Below are 16,132 nucleotides of genomic sequence, written 5' to 3'. Positions count from 1 at the left end.
GTTGCTCAGTAATGTTAACTCAGCATGGTATTTTTTCATTCCCAGAATTAGTTGGTGCAGGAACAAAATGCAAACATGGAATGGAAAGATGAAGACGGCATGATGGTGCACTGAATCCATGGGAGCCACGTGACACAATGCAGCAATGATTTATGTTACATGACACGGAGATGAAGAGGCAGGTATCCAATTTGATCATGCTGTGATGCTAACGTGAATTTGATTTTCATGGCTCTTAAATGATGGGATTTATTATTTTTGCTTTTTGAGCGCGATGACATTTGCTGATCATGTGACCATACTGCAAAGGTATCAGATGTTGAAAAGTCGATTTCGTGCTCTCTAGATGATTGCTGTGACAGCATGCGAAGAATCTCCCGTTTATTAACGCACTGGATTTTTGCTGCTAGGTATCAGAAATTAATAGAAACTGAGGTTGTTTTGGTTTTAGATATTGTCGTTTTGGGCAACAAACCTTATGACCATGAGGCTTAAACTTATCCATCCAAACAAATTGAGAAAGTCTAAAAGCTGATAACCTACCAGCAAAATATGGAAGTACTGGCAGATGTTGATAGGTATGGATCACACTCTTACCTGGTCTTCCTGGAACACCCTGTGGGCCAGGGCTACCTTTAGGACCTTCCAGAGGTGGCCCTGGTAATCCTGGTGGACCTGGTGGACCCTGTAGACCAGGAAATCCCTGGAAACCTGGTTCTCCCTTCAGACCTGGAAGTCCAGGGGGTCCTGGTGGGCCAGGTAACCCCAGTTCACCCTTTTGCCCTGTAAAACCAAAAAGGTGTATTTATGAATACTGTTATATATGAAAAAGCCCAAATGTCAATTTGCAGACCCAGTTCTCTCTCTTGCTTAAGAACATGCAACTCTGGCCACAAGTCACCTCTTTCGTGCAGTGAGACACTATAAAATTGGTCTAAGAAATTCAGAAATGAATTGAGGCTAATAACTTCTGAAGGAAAAAAAGTGATGTGGCTTTTGACATGTGAAAAGACCTGACTAAGTCTCACTTTACTACTCTGTGATGCTTTAATTCATAGACATCCTCTGAGCTTATGAGCTTGCAAGCAATGATTCGTGAGCTTTATATCCCTGTGGAGAAATCTGTCAATATTAAGACGACATCATTATTTTTATTGAGACACTGCTAAAATTTAAGACATACTGGCAAAACTTTCAAATAAGCCCAAGTGATTTATGAGCTTTACTGCCACTGAAAAGCAATATAACTTAGGTTGCAAAGTTGCTTTTGAAAATATAGCAGGCATTTTCAAAGCAGCTTCATTTGTCATCAGTTGTATGAATGCTTTATTTATCGAGACAAATAAGCAAAGTTCCACACAATGCAGTAGACTCAATTATCCTGTGTGGATTTATTTTGTCTGCATAATTGCTGATTTACAAAATTCAGTAGTCAGTAATGAGTCTCTTTATTACACTCTGGTAAATTGAAAAGGGTCTGCTGAGAAAAAAAAAAAGTTCACTTAGCTGTTGCTATGGCATTCATTTGTTGCAAAACAGGCAACATGTCCCTCTTTTTTGGTGTATATATATATTTTACTTTCACCCTTTTAAAAAAAGAATAGAGAAACTTTGCCTGATAATCCTGGGAGTCCTGGAGGTCCTGGGCGCCCAAAACCTGGCAGACCTGAAAAGAAACAAATTCAGCTAATAACGAACATTTAACTTTCAAGTCTCCAGGAATAGGAATATGAGGCACAGAATGATGAAAATGCTGTTCCTCTAAAACTCTGATTCCTTGAGACTACCAGGATTCTCATTCACTCACCAGCCCACACCAGAGCTAAGGGTTTTTGCTGCAAAATGTGTCTGTGACTTTAATAAATAATAAATACTTCCATCCATTCACAAGATGCTCTTTCACATTTTGGGTTTTAATACATTTGCATTTGTGGCTGGGGGGTCTGTCTTTGAGGCAGACTTTACACCATTTATCCATTCTGTAGCTGAGCTGAAGCAATACAGCTAGCAGGGAATAGAGGAACAGGGGCATGTGTTCAAGTCCAAAATTTTCAGGCAATAAAAATGTAAGAGCTGATGAAATTCTTGTCCTGTTCTTCACTGGCAGCTTGACAGCATTCTTTGTGAACCCCTCAGCAGCTGGGAACCGCAGAAGCAATTTCTGAAGGTGCATGGGTAGTAAAGGAATAGGAGAAATCAAATAGAGAAAGCAGGACATCAGAACACAGCCTAAAGAGGAGAAAACCATGAGGTAGGATACCTAACCTGGTTCTCCCTTCTGACCAGCTGGTCCAGGGATACCATCGTGACCAGGGTGTCCCTTCTCCCCTGAAGGACCAGGAGGGCCAGGACGGCCAATATCACCTAAAAGGGGGACAGAACACATTAGCACAGTAATGCGTTACCTGCAGCCAAAAAAACCCCAACCAAAATAATCCCCAAGACTGAATCTGAAGGAGTAATATTTTAATATCAAATCCACAAGGATGTAATTTTAAAATTAAAACCTTTCACTCTCTCTCTCTCTCTTCCTGACAATTTAGAAAAGGCTTTTGGGCCTAAGACCTTTTAAGCAGCCAGTGTTCAATAAAAATAATCTAATGTTTCCCTTGGATAAATTAGAATTTTGCTCTTATAAAAACAGGTTAGGCACTGGAGTACTTAATATAAATAAAGCTTGCATATACTGAAACAGTTAACTGCTTGTTTCAATAGCTAATGACATGACTGTGAGAGCAGACACAAGGAGTGAAAAGAAAGTTAAAACTTCTTTCTTTTCTGTCCAGTTCCAGTGAATTAAGTGTGTTCAATGTTGTTTGGGCATCCATACCCTGACACACATTTTCATGATGTTAAAAAGAAGAAAGGAGTTTTATGCATTTCACAGAAGCAGCTGACCTTTGCTGTACTATTTATGCTCACCTGCTGGCCCAGGTGGTCCGGGCAGACCAGGATTACCTGGAGGCCCCTCGATACCTTTTGGTCCTGGAATTCCCGGTGTTCCTGTAGAGTACAGGCATTTCAATCAAATACAGCACAAAACTGGCTTCTTAGCAGATCTTGAAATGCTATAATCTGAGATGCACTGATTAACAACTGAACGAATTGTATCAAGATACTGTATCTATGCACACATTGCAGGTTTACAGTTGATCATTCAAAGAGACCATGCAAATTATAAAATAAAGAACATATGGAAACAAAACATACTAGCATGACTGTGTCCTTACTGCTACTCTCAAGACTCTGTCTTAATTGTTAAGTACCAGTGGTGAAGGACAGAGTCAGTCTGGCAGTCTGCTAGAAAATTACCATTTTAGAGACAGGTACTTCTGGTTGACAACAAAGCGAGAGCATTATGGACTGTGGCCATTCTGGCCAGGCATTCTCTAATCCTCTTTTCATTTACTGAAAAGGGATCTTAATAAAAATGATTTTGGTTAGAATTTACACCTTCCTCTCACCCCTGCAGCATGAACTGAGTGGGAGGTAAGAAAAATGATCAATCCCTTGGAGTGTGTCTGTTCTGAAGAGCATCGGAACAGGATCAAGGCAGGGCCTGAATACACCATTTTGACTGAACAGAGTCTTTTAGGCATGACGTGCAACACAGGTTAAATACGCTTAGGTTCATGGCCAGGTTCTGTTCTCTGCTAAGCTTCCTGCTGCCGTGACTGCACTGTTGTCAATGTCCTACCTTCCTATGTTAAAGACAGCTCAAGCGCACTTGTAGGAACAGCCTTTACAGCTGCAAATGCAGCATAGACAAAAACCTTGTTTCTTTTAAGTCAAATCTAGGATACCATAAAATTGAGACTTGAAAGAACTGACACATACTCATAAGCAGTCTCTATTAACATTTCTAAAGAAGAGTACAAAACCTAATTTCATTGTTTCAGAATATTTTTTTTCAGAACATTCCTGTTTTTTTTTTTTTAAATAGATAATAAACTCTCTTAAAAGCTCAGCTTTCCTGATGACACTTCCTTACTGATTTATGAAGGTAAACCATGGGGCCAAACATAGGTATTTTGTGGGTCAGGGAAGTTAAGAGTCTGACGGCTGCGAATGACCAAGTGGGGAACACAACTACTGCATCCCCTCAAGGCAAATTTCAGAAGTAATTCAGAGTAATTTCAGAAGGAACTCTGAAGTGACGTACCAACACATTTACACTTGCAGTGACAGTTCCAACAGCACAACGCTTAGAGGCACTAGGTTGCTTGAAACCTTTAAAAGAAGCTGCAGCCCTCCACCAATTATCCACTGTGTTTAGATGTGCGTACCAAAGCAAGAGAGCAAGAGGGAAAAGACAAAAAATTCCAGCTCAGTGTAAATGCAGAATTACCTGGGAATCCAGGAAGTCCTGGCTCTCCCTTTGCACCTGGATTGCCCGGCAATCCAGGCAAACCAGGATTTCCAGCTATACCTTTGCTGCCTGGACTGCCTGGATATCCAGGCAAACCAAGATCACCCTAGAAAACATTAAGCAGAAATAAGAACCAGGTCATTTTAATATGGGTAGTCCTTCTTGTATATTCCTATTTTTACCATCACAAAAAGGTCACCATTATATTCTGCACATTTCTCCTTATATCCAGTTAACACTAACCGTCTCACACAGTAATAAAGACTACTTGAAAATTGTCATTGTAAAGATTTTAACAGTGGCTTCTACAATTTGTATATAAAGTGTCTCTTACAGCTTTTCCCCAAAGTTGGCCTACATTAAAGAACTGTCTTCCCTTTTCTTTGACAGGTTTTACTTTGAACGTAACACTAAAACTGTCACTATTGTATCTTGGTCTTAGAACACCTCAATGTCAGTTTACCAGCAGAGTTTTCTCCTAAGTAAATCTTCAACTTCTGTTTAATTGAGCACTTTCTAGCTCTTTACTGCTAGGGAAGATGTAAGCGAGAAAGGAAAGTCCAGTTATTTTGCATACACCTGCACATTCCTGATCCTATTTAATTCTTGATTGTTACGCACACATTTCAGTTCATCAGCTGGGCTCTACTAGATTTTTTTTTTTTCTTTAAGTTGGATGTTCATATCCCCTTGACAACTTTACAAGTTTTAGCCATAAACAAATGTCAAATCTTAATAGAAGTTATTTGGGTCGCCAATGTTTTCTAGGCAAACGTATGAAGCCAGAAAATTGTTCTAAGCATAGATACAAGGAATGAACAATAATTAAGTAATGCTTTTAAGAGTAGAAGGAAACTTAGGCCATCTTTTAAATTACACAAAATTATGTGCATGATGATTAGAAACTAAACGAAATAAACAGGAGAACTTTAGTCATGGTCATCTATAAAATCAACCAAAACCCTGGTCTCTTGCTTTTGACAATCCTGAAAGACCCAGATAACATTTTTACTAAGCATAAGGCCACCTGTTATTTACCTAGCTGCAGGGACATAAAAGAATTCTCTTACTGTCTTTGCCCATTCTCCTCCCAAGTTACACAACCCCCTAAAGCATCAAAGTGATTTTCATAACAAAACAGAGGATCATGGCAAAAAAAAGCAGCAAAATCCAATCAACTTTAAGAAATCAAGATCCTTTGATTATGCAGTACCCCACAATGAAGTAGAATAGAAAAAGAAGTCGGTGGAGCTTTACTCGTGCCATGTTTTTGCTAAATTAGTTGCTGCTCAACATTATTTGTAAAGCATCAGTGAAGGCTGCTAGATATTCTGTACCTCTTGAATAAAACAATTTTTTGCAGGTGACAGAGGGGACAATGTTTGCAAACTTTGGTGCAAATGTTTTATATAGATTTTTAAATTTTAAGCAGAAGTAATCATGATATATCAGTTCCTTGGTAATTTATTCTTAAATGCATATTGTCATACCCTTTTTAAAATTAACTGCATCACAAAACATTGGAACAAAGATATTCATCTTATAACTCCCTACCAACTATGAAAATGTCAGCAGGTGTCAGCACAGACCAGACCACTTACTGAACACAACTTGGAATGTCTGTAACATCTTCTGCTCTAACCAGATGAAAATATATATAAATACTTTCATCTTTAAATTAGAATATATATATATATGCATATATACATATACACACACACATATATGTGTGTGTGTGTATAAATGTATATGTGTGTGTGTGTGTGTGAATATATATATGTATATAAAAGTTATAGTTAAAAAATCAACATGAAATCTCCTTTTCTCACGTGATTGTTCCATTGAAGAATTTTGTAAATGTACCTTTGATCCAGGGGGACCAGGAATTCCGATGTCTGAAAGACCAGGGTCACCTTTCTCTCCCTTCAATCCAGGAAATCCAGCCGGCCCAGGCTGGCCTGGACGCCCTCCTACTCCTTGGCTGCCTTTAATCCCTGGGGGACCTGTCCAAAACATAAAATATGAGTTATATAGATACAAATAAATCTTCTGCAGTTGTTTAGAGAAGTCACTCGGATTACACAAACTCTACTAGAAAGGACTAACGTACAGAGTACCTGTCTTTGTACTTTTATTAAAAAAAAAAAAAAACTAAAACAATTATTAAACTCTCTCATGGCTATTTCATGATATTTCCAAGCTTTCCTTTTAATTTTGTAATTAAAAAATAATAATTCAAATATTCTTGCTAGTAACTAGGCACAATTTAGTAATAGAAAGCTCAGAAACTGGTAGTTTCATTTCAGCAATCTTTCTAGATAACTGGATTCACTGTCTGCTTCACCTTTTATGCTTGTACCTGATGTCTGTCTTTTGACAGCTGAGTTTACAGAACCATCCTTTTTCTGAAGTGTTTCAAGAGGAGAATCGAAAACACCAGAAAAGGAGAAAAATTACAAAAAAGTAGATCATTCTATTTCTGTGTCTGTAAGTACTTAAAAATAATGCATATTTACAATATATTTACTGTTTGAATTTTCTGTTTTAATAGGTATTTCCAATTTCTTCTGTACTATTTCAACAAATATGTGTATAGGGCTTTACATGTCCTTCATGTATCCTTCATGTTTAAATATATTCTTAGATATATAAGCAAATCTGCACACAAGCAGATCCACCTTTGTATTATATGGGAAGCACCGGCCAAAATTAAATAAAATATGAGCACAATAGCTAACCTGGAAGGCCCATCTCTCCCATGGCACCTTTTAACCCTGGAGGTCCTGTTGGTCCTGGCTGCCCAGGAAGTCCTGTGTCTCCCTTGATGCCTAGAAAAGTTGCATGTTTAATTAATTAATGAATAATTAAAAGTTTCTGATATTCATGCATTCTCATATGAATATGGTCATCACCTAATTACAGAGGTTAAGTATTTGGAGTTGCTCTGGGCCTCAAACTGCTCCAGCACACTTTCTGCCCATTTGTACTGAAGTAGTTTTAAACTTGTTTGTTCTGAGCGAAGATTTATTAGGACATCTTCTTCTTTGTTCTTGAGATTACTCTAATGAAATGGGTCAAATCTCCGAGTATGATTTAGAAACCATGTGAAATAAGCTAGTACCAGTGTGACTCAGTCTCTCATGAATTGTTCTGCAGAATGAGAACATTATCTCTTCCTCATCTGCAACAGTTATTCAGTAGCTTCTATTTAGGAATTAAATGTGACCTACAATGCTCAAACTAGTTTGAGTCCTGGATGGTTAGGAAAATTCCCAAAGCTCAACAAGATATCTAGAGCAAGACCTACATCCTCATATTACTGGCAGAAAACAGTGAGCAAAGTGTCAAGATTTCAGATGATTTGTTATAGCTGTAGGAAGAAGTACTGTGAAACAGTTATTTTTTCTTAATCCCTGAAATTCTTGAAAGCAAAGCTGTGACATCCAGCTAGCCTTCACAATATCTTCATTATGCAAAGTGTGACTAATAATATAAGAAATAAGCATGCAAAAGAGGCAAGTCTTGTTGCTTATCCAAGAAGCAAGCACTTTTCCAGTCATCCCAAAGGCAATCCCAATCTTCAGAGGAATCAATAACTCAAAACTGCTTTGGGGCATGTTAGGAGGAAAGAGCTTGAAGCATGCTGTTTGGATAATGATTTAAAATTTCCCAAAGCTGCGCTGCAGCTTTAAGTGTAAATCCTTAGGCCTTGCTTAGGCATATCTTGATCTACACCCCAACCCCACAGTATCAAAATGCATACAAATTTTTACATATCAAAACTGTCCATTTAACACCTTGCTTACTTACCTGGCAATCCTGGTGGACCTGGTGGGCCACTAAGTCCTGGTGGGCCGGGGTCACCTGGGAGACCTTGATAACCTTTCTGTCCTGATAAACCAGGAATACCTTTAAGGCAAAAGATGCATTTTATCATTATTACTACTATTTTTTTTTTGTACATTAAATGATTGGATGTATACATATGTGAATCAAATTCCAAACAGAGATTTTTCTTCAGTAACTACAATCCCCCCTTAGCTTAGCCAGGAGGAAGTATCACAGAACACAAAATATTGCTTCTGGAAAGTTTCAGATGACTACAGAACAGGGACAATATGCTGTAAATAGAGGAAACAGCTTTATGACTAATGGTATACTTCACCCAGAAGGGACTGTCTTTCGGTGATGAGCAGACTCCATGCTAACCCCTGTACATTCTTTCAGATTATTTACATACACATTTTCAATTTTCTTGCTGCACAGGAAGCACTTTGGGACTGAGACATTATAAAAATCTGCTAAAATATCTGCATTACTTTTTACAAAAACTATGTGGTTATCATCCCATACACTTACTTTGTGCTGTCCTGCAGGCATAGTTAAATCTACCCTCCACAGCTCTAATTTAATAGAGAAAAAAGGAAGCGCTAAGTGTCTTAAGATCTTACCTAGGCTTCACAGAAATTAATACAGTAAGTAAGCAAGCACAAAAACGGCTGGGCCAACATTAGTGAAAGACATTCAGGTTCTCCCTAGGGTAGAATATTTTTACTCTTCTCAAGACTAAATGAGAGTTCAAAGGAGACATCTGAACTTTTACACCTTAAAGAAAAAAAAAAAAGAGAGAGAGAAAGCGAGCGAGCAAGCAGACTTGAGTGAGCTGTGAAAACCTCCCAGACTTCCAACTTCCTGAGTAGAAACACACATGAGAACAGACTCTGCAAAGCCAGAGATGACATTAGCTCAGCTAAGGGTAGCTTGAAGAGACACCCAAAAGGGGAATCCAGAGGCAATGCATGAGTAGGTGACCTGTGCAGTTCCATCCTACAAGAAAAAGGCCTAAGGGCTTGAGAGACAGCAGGAATGCAGCCAGCACAGCAGCCCTGACAACCATCTCTCATCGTAACACCTAGAAGACTGAACCCTAATCCTGGTGAGAACACCTTAGTGCTATTATAATATATGCCATATAATAGTAGCAGTTAATGAACGAGGACATTGCAAACTAACTATACAGAGTAACTGGATCGTATAATCATTTTTTAAAAATAGCCTAAAATAAGATAACAGAATCTTGCTCTTTATTCTGAGTTTATTTCTTCCATAAGAAAGACTGAACTATAATAGATTCAGTCACAGGTCACTATTATCTAGAGAAGACAAACCCCACCCCACAGCCATGTGCAGAGCTCTGTACCTGGAACACCCGGTTCGCCTTTTTCTCCTTTTGCTCCCAGCTGTTTTGGATCAACTTTCCCAGGAGGGCCTGGCAGGCCTGCTTCACCTTTGATGCCTTTCTGTCCTACTGGTCCAGGAGGTCCTGGCTGACCAGGTAATCCATTATTGCCTACAGCAGGGACAGACAACAAAAGGGAAAAATATAATCCATAGGGTAGGCTAATATAATTCTGATGCTTTTCATTACATAGGGAGGTCATGATTTATTCATGAAGGTGGAGTTTACTGAATGAGCAGTCAGTTTATGCAAAGTTCTCTATAGTACATTAAGCCCTGGAGCAAAGCTGAGCAAGGGGACTGCATAGGAACATCTGTATGGTGCAAGAAGGCATCTGGTCAGCTCTGATCAGCCCAGCTCAGAGGAAACAGCTGCCTGTCTGGCCCACACTGAGAGTGCTCCGAGAGCCCCACCATACTGTACCACTAGCATGGAGGAGTTGCAATGGCTATAGCAGCTTTGGATTCACAGCCTCCTTGTTACAGGGAGATGAGGGTTTTTTCCTACCAAACTCTTTCAAAATTAACCTCCAGTGAAGGATTTGAAAGAATGTAGAAAGAACACATTTCTCTGTGATGCATATAGAGCTCATCTGGATGACTTCACAACCCATAGCTACTGATTCTTTTCTGTTTGAAGCAGACTTTACACCATACTACAGAAATATGGCCCTATTTCACTGCCACCAATCCAGAGGTCACATTTTTAAAATAGCTAACATTTCATTACATCCTTAAAAACACTAGTGAAAACGTTATGGCTTGAAGCTGCAAAGCACCTCTGAACATCAGCACAGTCAAGAAGATAACCCAAGCATTTCCCCAGTAATGAAATTCTAGATGTTACTATTATGAAGCCTCTTTCCACACAGGATACAGAAATCAGCCTTCTGCATTCTGTTCAGGGGAGGATTAAATAAAGATTACCTTTCAAGCCAGGAAGGCCATTTCTTCCAGGAGTTCCTGGAGGCCCTGGAGGACCAGGGGCTCCCATGACACCCATCTCGCCTTTGGCACCTAAATACATTGAATCACCAGTGTCAGTCTGAACGAAAACCCCAAACCTATCAATACTTGTACCTCCCTGCATCTCTACGGTACTATTAACGAGCACATGCATATAGAGCCTGACAGATGCTTTAAGGCAATTACAAGCACTAAGTTCTTCTATAGATCTAGACCAGATGGAACTACACCTGAAGGCAGTACCAACTTTTTCATACTTAAGTCCTGAGAAGAAAATTTGCATTGCACTGTTTTTTTTTTTCAGTAGGAGCTTAGACCTCCATTTAGACCTGAAACATAAATACTTGTTTTAAAGCAAACTTGTATTTACTGAAAACCAAAAAGACAATTATAAATATACTATTTACAGAAACTTTGTATTGTCCCATCTATGCAAAGAGAGACTCTCAGAATTAAATTTTGCGATTTCTATTGCGGGGGGAGAAACAGGCTGTCTTAACTGAATACTCTGACACACAGAATAAGGAAATTAATGTTTAAGACTACGAGCTGAATCAAACTGATAGTATTTGCAATTACCTTCTTAAAAAGAATTATTTCTAAATCAGTGGCTAGAAAAAATATATCAAAAATAAACTAAAAAAGTATTGCAAAGATAATCGAACTCGTGTTTGAAATTTATGAAGCAGAATAACGTGGAGAACATTTGTATCAGAGTAAAGGGGAGGAGTGAAGAGGTGACAAGGATTTTAATGCAACAAATTTTATTATAGTTAAAAAAAAAATTAAGCGTGAAACGTAAGTTACATGTATCCAACTTTAAATGGATAGGATAAAGAGTGAAGCTCATTAAGCTGGCATGCCCAAGGATAAAGAAAATCCACCTGTAATTACAGTTTGCCTTTTGTCCACAGGTAACAAATGTGAACTTACCTGGAAATCCAGGTATTCCATCCCGGCCTGGTGGTCCAGGTGAACCCTGAGGCCCTGGGAGACCAGGTGGTCCTGGATATCCTGCAGTTCCTTGGTCACCTGGAGGACCAGGAACATCGAAGCCTGGAGGACCTGGATCCCCCTTCTCTCCTGGAATGCCCTGCAACCCTAGACAATGTAGTTAAAACACAATCCTTTAGCAAAAAGTAAGGCAAGACTGGGGTTTGTGTGTCTCTGGGCATGGTACTGTTGGAACAGCTAAGTTTTATCTACAATATATTCCTAGTACTGGTGGAAAGTCTGCAATTCTTCTAAAGCCATGTATATTCATGGCTTCCCAGGAGTTAAAGGCTGTATTTTCCTAAAGAGAAACACTACTGAAATTTTATCAAGTTGTAGCAAATGCAATTTGATAAATTATTGAAAGGAAAAGAACAACTTCTCTTTTCAACAATCATCTAAGTCTGCTAATAAAAACAAAAAAAGCAAGGTTTATTAGATTAGTTTGTATTTTATTATTAAGTATAGTGATTTTTACAAGTACATTTCCATTAATGATTCCATTTTACTATATTCTAGGATAATGTCAAGCTGAATATTTTTCAAGGATAGCAAAATTTTGCATTGCATTAAATTCCTCTGAATGAAAAATATGAATTATCAAAACCTGCTCAGTATTGTTTAATATTAACAACACTGAACCCAAGGCACTGCTGAAGCAAGCAGACAGCTTGTTTGCCTTCAGTGCAGTATATCAGTGATGATGTTCACTCTTGAAATGTAGTTGACCAAAAGATAATTCTTAAATTTGAAGTTAAGAAAAGTCTTTGGTAAAGAAACCACAGTACCTGGGGAACCTGAGGTTCAAAAGCCAACGAGTTAGAGTTCATCAGGAAGTTGGGACAGGTAGCAGTAAGGAGTTGTAATAGTCGTTAAGTTAGGAAACAAAACAAAGCACATACAGATTAGAACAAAAAAAAAAAACAAAAAACCTACCCTAAAGTTACTGAAAACAGATCTAAGTACGAGGAATACAACACTAATGCAGTTAAAAGAAACCAGACTGTAAGGAAACTTGGAGGTCTTTTTCCAAATGCAGCCACCATTGTATGCAGAAACAAGAAATCAAGTGAAATATTTTCAAATACTATGATATAATCTCATTAAAAAAAAAATTCGTCCCTTATCTAGCCATCTCTTTGCAACTGAAGAATAAACTCTTTTTCTAAACTGCTTCTTACACATAACCATAACTACCAGATACAGGCTTGGATGCCTTTTAAACACCAGAGCACAACCTACCAGTTAACTTCTTGTTGATCTGAATTACATTACTGTAAACCCCTCCAGGCAGGGATTTTCAAAAGATGCTTCTATTTTATAACACAAAAATATAATTAAATATATTTTTTTGTTTCTTCCATTTCTATTACATGAATTTACATCCTTACACTTGCAGAGATGGTGTACTGCATGTTACATGCTCTAGTGTAGTCTCTCTATTGAGATTATGATAACACACAAAGTCAAAATCCCATGAATAAGGCACTATTACACTGTAACAGATGGCAATCCCTACTCTTGACTGCAAAAATAAGTTTAGGAGTGATATCAGGATTTGCTCTTTGCATGCTAAAAAGGCAGATAAAATTTTCTTGACTTTGTAGGCTGTAGGCTTCCAGTTGTGAATATTAAGCATGCTCCTCTTTGGCAAATGCTTACCGCTGCATTAAACTATGGTGTCATGTGCATGGAACTGCTTACTTTGCAGAGAAAAAACAATAAAGAGGATGGATAGGGACTGCACATATTCTGTGTGTAAGGGGTCTCTATCAGCAAGAGGAACAAAATGGGACAACCATACATAATCTAGTAATAGGACAAACTTTTTCACCATCTAGGATAGCTGGTAAAGATACTTTTCTAATAGAAATTCACATTATTTCCTTTCTGGTTCTTAAATCTCTGACTGTATCATACTTAACAGTATTACAGACAACCCAATAAATTCTAGAGTAATTTGACGTATATTTAAAAAAAGAATGATGTTGAGGTGCTGCAAACAATTGGAAGAAATAGTGGTGCAAAGAAAGAAAAATCTGAACAGGGAAATGCTTTCAAGAATTTGCCTAATTACCTGAAAAACAAAGCTTCAGAAATGTTACTCTACTTGCATAAAGGAACAGAGTCAAAATATACTGGTAAGACAGAAAAAAAACCAAGGCGTGGGTGATGGGAGCATTAGGCACATTGCACAAACCAGACAACTAGCAATGCCAAGAGAAATGACACGGACTTCTCCAGTGGGAACTTCAACCATGCACTAGATTCCAGAGCCATCATACTGTTAGTAGCCATGATAATTAGTCAGCACAGACATGAAGAGCAAAACAATAACCATTTCAATCCACTGACACTAGTAATATTTTTGCATTTGTCAAAATAGATATTTTGCAGAATAAATCAGTGATCACATGAAATCAAATTCTGGCCAACACCTGAAGAAACGTTACAGAAAGACAAAAAAGAACATGGATTGAATGAAACATTCAATCCCCATACTAAAACTCTCTCTCCCCAGCAAACAAACCCGAGTTTGCTTTCTGACTCGGTTCAGTCCCAAATACAACTTTAAATTCAGGACAGTATAGTGAGCACAGTCGGTTAGGCAGTGAGCCCACCTACTGGCTCAGGGAACCTGTGTGCTCATTGTTCACACCACTTCCGTCCCTAGCTCTTAACACTGAGCACATTCAAGGCTTGCTGTTGGTGATACCGCATATTCCTTCCCCAATTGGGAAACTAGTGAAAAAAACATACTTAAACATGACCCAGTAATAACCTAAACAGAACCCCTAAGCACCCTGGGCCCACTTACTCAAGCACTTGCCTAGCTTTAAGTTAAGCACTTTGCTGGATCTCAGCTCCAGTTTCATAAAGATCTGAGCAAGATCAGCCATCCTGTGACCCATGCTCTCACAGCCGGCCATGAATTTTCCAGCATGCATTGTGTGCAATGCCAGCCCCAGTGCTGGCACGCAGAAACACAAGAAGTGTAGGTCACAGACATGCGATGTGAAGAGTCGTACAGGCATGGCAAGAAACAGATGGGTTTTGAAATGTTTCAGCTGTAGGCATGCTCACATCCACAGAGAATACTCTAACTGTGGTAACTGCCACGCATTTGCAACGTCAGGAGTTGGTGCACAGCAAGCCCATTCACTGAGTGTAGGGAAAAAGAAATTTTCCTAAACAAGCTTTGTGAATACAATGATGTACATGCATGCACATGTACCCTTTGTGCACAGAGATGGAACAAGTTCCTATCTTCATCCGTCAGCAGTCATTTTAGATAAAAGACAATCAAATTCTGTTTTGAGACATATTCCTGATTATCACAATGCTTGGATTCTACTTTGTTAATCTACTTTAAACCTATCAGGTCTCATAAAATTCCTGGTTTTGCCGAACAAAGTGTTTGATGGAATCATGAACCCCAGAACTCAGAAGTTTTTGTAGGGGGAATTCTGAAGCTCTTTTCCAGGTGTGCTTGTAACAAGATGAATTTGTATGACATCTTCTGTTGAGAAGTTCTCATTAACACAGTCAATGCTTGGAGAATATTTTCTCCTTGTCAAAATAAAGAACCAGTTAGTTTGGAATACTCGTATTTTCCTCCCTTTCCCCTTAACTGAGTTAAATTGTGCTTCAGCTTCCACTGAAAATAATAAAAAAGTGCCTACCAATGTCAGGGAGAACCTGAATTAGCCCCCTGAATTTGTACTTGCCACGTAAGTAGAGAGAGGACCACTAGCACTAAATAGGAGTTTGTTTACCTGTTTTCCAAACCCAGTAATGAAATTTCTAGTTATTTAAAAATACCTCTCACCCAGTGAATTTGGAATAGTTTGGTAAGCCAGAAAACAACTTCCGAAGTTAAAAACAATCTTGCCGTTTGAAAGCTCTGTAATGGTGTACTTATGTTTCTTTCCAAAGACAGCACAGTACACACAGCTAAAGGCAACTTTCCTCCTCTTCTGTATCCCCAAAACCTCTGCAGTGACATTGCCCCTTTTTGTCTTGTCCTAAAGAGTATTGTAATAAATGTACCTTCCTATAGGTTTTGTTACTACAACACTTCCTAGAATACCTGCTGAGGCAGTGAGACTCCAAGTCCTCTCCCAAAAGCAGTCTTTTAATCCTTGAGACCTCTCTAACTTGTGTAAAAGGCAGAGCTGAATGAAATTCCACTTTTGACTTCAGTAACAAACGTGATGTACAAAGTTCTGCCGACCTGACTGGCAAGACAGTCAAGCCAACAGACATAAAGTCTCTGTCCTTCCTTGCCTATTTGTTCACTGGGACCTTCAATGTCCCATGTACCGCTTGGTATATGTCAGAAATAACCAAAGAGTACAAGTCATGTGAGTTTTACCTGGTGGACCAACAGGTCCTGGAGGTCCAGGAGGTCCAGGTGGACCTTGGCCACCAATACCGGGGATGCCTGGTGGGCCTGGAAGTCCTGGTGGTCCGCTTGGTCCAGGGTCACCTAAAAGAACACTCTTGTTTAGTTCAACAGTGAACTCAGGTCAGAGATACTTGCTTTCAGAAGTACAGTGGTGCCTT

General features: G+C 38.9%; 1 protein-coding gene across 1 annotated transcript in view; it reads right to left on the bottom strand.

Moving 5' to 3' along the window:
* COL4A5 (collagen type IV alpha 5 chain) overlaps positions 1-16,132 on the bottom strand; it is an 88,501-nt gene that overhangs the window by 15,440 nt on the left and 56,929 nt on the right. Inside the window, exons 30-41 of the mRNA XM_067304308.1 lie at positions 15,942-16,055; positions 11,507-11,674; positions 10,535-10,624; positions 9,570-9,719; positions 8,180-8,278; positions 7,108-7,197; positions 6,233-6,372; positions 4,349-4,475; positions 2,923-3,003; positions 2,266-2,364; positions 1,616-1,666; positions 598-783 (exon numbers count right to left, since the gene is read on the bottom strand). Coding sequence (XP_067160409.1) covers positions 598-783; positions 1,616-1,666; positions 2,266-2,364; positions 2,923-3,003; positions 4,349-4,475; positions 6,233-6,372; positions 7,108-7,197; positions 8,180-8,278; positions 9,570-9,719; positions 10,535-10,624; positions 11,507-11,674; positions 15,942-16,055 — 1,395 coding nt within the window. The remainder of the gene's footprint in view (positions 1-597; positions 784-1,615; positions 1,667-2,265; positions 2,365-2,922; positions 3,004-4,348; positions 4,476-6,232; positions 6,373-7,107; positions 7,198-8,179; positions 8,279-9,569; positions 9,720-10,534; positions 10,625-11,506; positions 11,675-15,941; positions 16,056-16,132) is intronic.

Source organism: Apteryx mantelli, chromosome 13, assembly GCF_036417845.1.
Source record: "Apteryx mantelli isolate bAptMan1 chromosome 13, bAptMan1.hap1, whole genome shotgun sequence".
NCBI lineage: Eukaryota > Metazoa > Chordata > Aves > Apterygiformes > Apterygidae > Apteryx > Apteryx mantelli.
The sequence above is the reverse complement of the archived record's forward strand: the minus strand, read 5'-3'. Positions and strand labels throughout refer to the sequence as shown.